General features: G+C 43.5%; 1 protein-coding gene across 1 annotated transcript in view; it reads left to right on the top strand.

Moving 5' to 3' along the window:
- The first annotated feature begins 222 nt into the window (after positions 1-222).
- LOC120024743 (large neutral amino acids transporter small subunit 1-like) overlaps positions 223-5,656 on the top strand; it is a 34,579-nt gene continuing 29,145 nt past the window's right edge. Inside the window, exons 1-3 of the mRNA XM_038969023.1 lie at positions 223-778; positions 3,607-3,732; positions 3,871-3,976. Coding sequence (XP_038824951.1) covers positions 223-778; positions 3,607-3,732; positions 3,871-3,976 — 788 coding nt within the window. The remainder of the gene's footprint in view (positions 779-3,606; positions 3,733-3,870; positions 3,977-5,656) is intronic.

The following is a 5,656-nucleotide window of genomic DNA, read 5'->3' as shown; positions in this document are numbered from 1 at the left end:
CCTCTAATATGTGGGCGGAACAGCCGGCAACATTGTAGTAAAGTTATTGTAGCTTCCACTCCCATTCCAGTCCACGCGGCATCACCATACCAACAGTAACTAATACCACGTTTAGCTAACTAACTACCGTACAGGACTACTTAGCTAGCAAACTTTATGTAGGTTTTCACCTCGCAATATTCATTAATGGTTGAATAGAAGTTTGAATAAATATTCCTCAACATGTCAAATTTGAAGAAACGTCACTCCAAGTCCTCGGGGGAATCAGGCGTCCACGAAGAAGTGTTTTCTCTGGTTGAAGGCAGTGCGCTCGCAAACCCAACTGAAAGAAAGACGAGTAAATGTGGCAGCATCTCCGGGGAGAACACAGTTGAACTGAAAAGAACTATAACTCTACTGAATGGTGTTGCTATCATCGTGGGTAGCATCATCGGCTCGGGGATATTCGTGACACCCATCGGGGTAGTGAAGGAAGCTGGTTCTGTCGGACTGTCGTTGATCATTTGGGCAGTGTGTGGGTTGTTCTCGACAGTGGGGGCCCTGTGCTATGCAGAATTAGGGACCACCATCACCAAATCTGGAGGAGATTATGCCTACATTCTTGAGGTCTATGGGTCCCTTCCTGCATTCCTAAAACTCTGGATAGAACTACTGATCATCCGCCCTTCTTCTCAGTACATCGTTTCTTATGTATTTGCCACTTATTTACTCAAACCCGTCTTCCCGTTCTCTCCGGTACCAGAAAATGTCGCTAAATTGATCGCCTGCCAGTGTATATGTAAGTCAGTTTGCTTTATGAGATACACATTTTATCTCTACACTTTGAATGAACCTATTGTAGCGACCCGCACAGACAGCTGTGTGTTATGTGTTAGGCTAGTCCTCTGTCTGGCCAATTGTTCCTTTATGATCTAGTCAGGTCATTACACTATGTTGAACCAGTATTTCCTGTCTGGTTGCATCAGCTATTTATGAAATCCCATGCTTCGTAAACGACAGGTGTAAGTAGACTAATAGTGAAACACGTATCAAATCCCATGCTTCGTAAACGACAGGTGTAAGTAGACTAACAGTGAAACACGTATCAAATCCCATGCTTCGTAAACGACAGGTGTAAGTCGACTAATAGTGAAACACGTATCAAATCCCATGCTTCGTAAACGACAGGTGTAAGTCGACTAATAGTGAAACACTATCAAATCCCATGCTTCGTAAACGACAGGTGTAAGTCGACTAATAGTGAAACACTATCAAATCCCATGCTTCGTAAACGACAGGTGTAAGTAGACTAATAGTGAAACACTATCAAATCCCATGCTTCGTAAACGACAGGTGTAAGTAGACTAACAGTGAAACACGTACTTACGGGGCTCTTACCAACAATGCTGAGAGAAAGTAGAGAAATAATAGAAAAGTAAAGCATGTAATAATAAATACACAATGAGTAACGATAACTCTGCTTTATACACGGGATACCACGATGTGCAGGGGTAAGAGGTAATTGAGGTACAGTTGAAGTCGGAAGTTTACATACACCTTAGCCAAATGCATTTAAACTAAGTTTTTCACAATTCCTGACATTTAATCCTAGTAAAAATCCTCTGTTTTAGGTCAGTTAAGATCACCACTTTATTTTAAGAATGTGGAATGTCAGAATAATAGTAGAGAGAGTGATTTATTTCAGCTTTTATTTCTTTCATCATATTCCCAGTGGGTCAGAAGTTTACATACACTCAATTAGGTCAGGGCTTTGTGATGGCCACTCCAATACCTTGACTTTGTTGTCCTTAAGCCATTTTGCCACAACTTTGGAAGTATGCATTGTCCATTTGGAAGACCCATTTGCGACCACGCTTTGACTTCCTGACTGATGTCTTGAGATGTTGCTTCAATATATCTACATAATTTTCCTGCCTCATGATGCAATCTATTTTGTGAAATGCACCAGTCCCTCCTGCAGCAAAGCACCCCCGCAACATGATGCTGCCACACCCGTGCCTCACGGTTGGGATGGTGTTCTTTTGGTTGCAAGCCTCCCCCTTTTTCCTACAAACATAACAATGGTCATTATGGCCAAACAGTTCTATTTTTGTTTCATCAGACCAGAGGACATTTCTCCAAAAAGTACGATCTTTGTCCCCATGTGCAGTTGCAAACCGTAGTCTTGCTTTTTTATGGTGGTTTTAGAGCAGTGGCTTCTTCCTTGCTGAGCGGCCTTTCAGGTTATGTCGACTCGTTTTACTGTGGATATAGATACTTTTGTACCTGTTTCCTCCAGCATCTTCACATTGTCCTTTGCTGTTGTTCTGGGATTGATTTGTACTTTTCGCACCAAAGTAAGTTAATCTCTAGGAGACAGAACGTGTCTCCTTCCTGAGCGGTATGACGGCTGCGTGGTCCCATGGTGTTTATACTTGCGTACTATTGTTTGTACAGATGAACGTGGTACCTTCAGGCGTTTGGAAATTGCTCCCAAGGATGAACTAGACTTGTGGAGGTCCACCATTTTTTTCTGGGGTCTTGGCTGATTTCTTTTGATTTTCCCATGATGTCAAACAAAAAGGCACTGAGTTTGAAGGTAGGCCTTGAAATACATCCACAGGTACACCTTCTAAAACCATGACAGGCTTCTAAAACCATGACATCATTTTCTGGAATTTTCCAAGCTGTTTTAAGGCACAGTCAACTTAGTGTATGTAAACTTCTGACCCACTGGAGTTGTGATACAGTGAATTATAAGTGAAATAATCTGTCTGTAAACAATTGTTGGAAAAATGACTTGTGTTATGCACAAAGTAGATGTCCTAACCGACTTGACAAAACTATAGTTTGTTAACAAGAAATGTGTGGAGTGGTTGAAAAGCGAGTTTTAATGACTCCAACCTAAGTGTATGTAAACTTCCAACTTCAACTGTATCTACAATTCAAAATGTATAATACCACCATACAACAATATTACAATGTCCGTGTGTATAGAGTGTGTCTGTATGTAACAGTTTAACTTTAGTCCGTCCCCTCGCGCGAACCAGGGACCCTCTGCACACATCAACAACAGTCATCCACGAAGCATCGTTACCCATCGCTCCACAAAGGCCGCGGCCCTTGCAGAGCAAGGGGAACCACTACTTCAAGGTCTCAGAGCAAGTGACGTCACCGATTGAAAGGCTATTAGCGCGCACCACCGCTAACTAGCTAGCCATTTCACATCCGTTACATGTACTCGTGTATGTGTCTCTTCACAGTCCCCGCTGTTCCATAAGGTGTATTTTTTCCTGTTTAAAAAAAAAATCTGATTCTACTGCTTGCATCAGTTACCTGATGTGGAATAGAGTTCCATGTAGTCATGGCTCTATGTAGTACTGTGCTCCTCACGTTACAAACGGATGCCCTTAGGACAGCAATTATTCTAGCCAGGTGGAATGAACCAGCTGTCCTGTCTGATTGCCGTGTTCACCATTCTGTTTTACTGTGAAATGAAATAGAATGATGAACGCAGCGATCAGGCTGGTTCCAACAGGCTAGCAGTTCTCCCCTAACCTGCGGAATAAACCTCTTCTGTCTGTCTGTCTGTGTCTGTCTGTCTGTCTGTCTGTCTGTCTGTTCCAGTGCTCTTGACAGCAGTAAACTGCTGGAGTGTGAAGGCTGCCACATGGGTTCAAGATGTCTTCACTGCAGCCAAGCTCCTCGCTCTGGTGCTCATCATCCTCCTCGGCTTTGTGCAGATTGGCAGAGGTGAGAAGTAGACACACAGACAGACTGACGTGCTCGATACACACACAGAGAAGTGTTGAAGAAGAGTTTTTGTTTGCGATCTGTCAGTGATATCTTCTTCCTCTGTCAGTCCACTCACAAACGTTCATCTCTTTTCAGGAGGGACAGAGCGTCTTTGGCCAGAGAACGCATTCGAAGGGACAAGGACGGACGTTGGCAGCTTCGGGTTGGCCCTGTACAGTGGCCTGTTTGCCTACGGAGGCTGGTAAGTAGGGAGGAGGAGGCTGGTTGTTTGGGAGGAGAGAACAGAACTAGTGTTTGGGATTAACCTGTGTGTCTGGCTCCCAGACCCAGATTAAACCTAGTCCTGGACTACAGAACACTTTACCTGCTTCTTAGTTTGGTCCAGTGTCTATGTATTCATTAGCATTTTAAACCATTCAAATATCTGTCTAGTTTGAATAAATAACAAACATTTCAAAGTAAGCTAGGTGGATGAAGAGGTCATACAGCACTGTTCATAATGGTATAGGCCTACTGTCTGTCTGGCATCTCTACTACAGTGGTTCATAATGGTATAGGCATACTGTCTGGCTGGCATCTCTACTACACTGGTTCATAATGGTATAGGCCTACTGTCTGTCTGGCATCTCTACTACAGTGTTTCATAATGGTATAGGCCTACTGTCTGTCTGGCATCTCTACTACAGTGGCTCATAATGGTATAGGCCTACTGTCTGTCTGGCATCTCTACTACAGTGGTTCATAATGGTATAGGCATACTGTCTGTCTGGCATCTCTACTACAGTGGTTCATAATGGTATAGGCCTACTGTCTGTCTGGCATCTCTACTACAGTGGTTCATAATGGTATAGGCCTACTGTCTGTCTGGCATCTCTACTACAGTGGTTCATAATGGTATAGGCATACTGTCTGTCTGGCATCTCTACTACAGTGGTTCATAATGGTATAGGCCTACTGTCTGTCTGGCATCTCTACTACAGTGGTTCATAATGGTATAGGCCTACTGTCTGTCTGGCATCTCTACTACAGTGGTTCATAATGGTATAGGCATACTGTCTGGCTGGCATCTCTACTACAGTGGTTCATAATGGTATAGGCCTACTGTCTGTCTGGCATCTCTACTACAGTGGTTCATAATGGTATAGGCCTACTGTCTGTCTGGCATCTCTACTACAGTGGTTCATAATGGTATAGGCCTACTGTCTGTCTGGCATCTCTAGTACAGTGGTTCATAATGGTATAGGCCTACTGTCTGTCTGGCATCTCTACTACAGTGGTTCATAATGGTATAGGACTACTGTCTGTCTGGCATCTCTACTACAGTGGTTCATAATGGTATAGGCATACTGTCTGTCTGGCATCTATACTACAGTGGTTCATAATGGTATAGGCCTACTGTCTGTCTGGCATCTCTACTACAGTGGTTCATAATGGTATAGGCCTACTGTCTGTCTGGCATCTCTACTACAGTGGTTCATAATGGTATAGGCCTACTGTCTGTCTGGCATCTCTACTACAGTGGTTCATAATGGTATAGGCATACTGTCTGGCTGGCATCTCTACTACAGTGGTTCATAATGGTATAGGCCTACTGTCTGTCTGGCATCTCTACTACAGTGGTTCATAATGGTATAGGCCTACTGTCTGTCTGGCATCTCTACTACAGTGGTTCATAATGGTATAGGCCTACTGTCTGTCTGGCATCTCTAGTACAGTGGTTCATAATGGTATAGGCCTACTGTCTGTCTGGCATCTCTACTACAGTGGTTCATAATGGTATAGGACTACTGTCTGTCTGGCATCTCTAGTACAGTGGTTCATAATGGTATAGGCCTACTGTCTGTCTGGCATCTCTACTACAGTGGTTCATAATGGTATAGGCCTACTGTCTGTCTGGCATCTCTACTACAGTGGTTCATAA

This window comes from Salvelinus namaycush, chromosome 30 (genome assembly GCF_016432855.1).
Source record: "Salvelinus namaycush isolate Seneca chromosome 30, SaNama_1.0, whole genome shotgun sequence".
Classification (NCBI taxonomy): domain Eukaryota; kingdom Metazoa; phylum Chordata; class Actinopteri; order Salmoniformes; family Salmonidae; genus Salvelinus; species Salvelinus namaycush.
The sequence above is the reverse complement of the archived record's forward strand: the minus strand, read 5'-3'. Positions and strand labels throughout refer to the sequence as shown.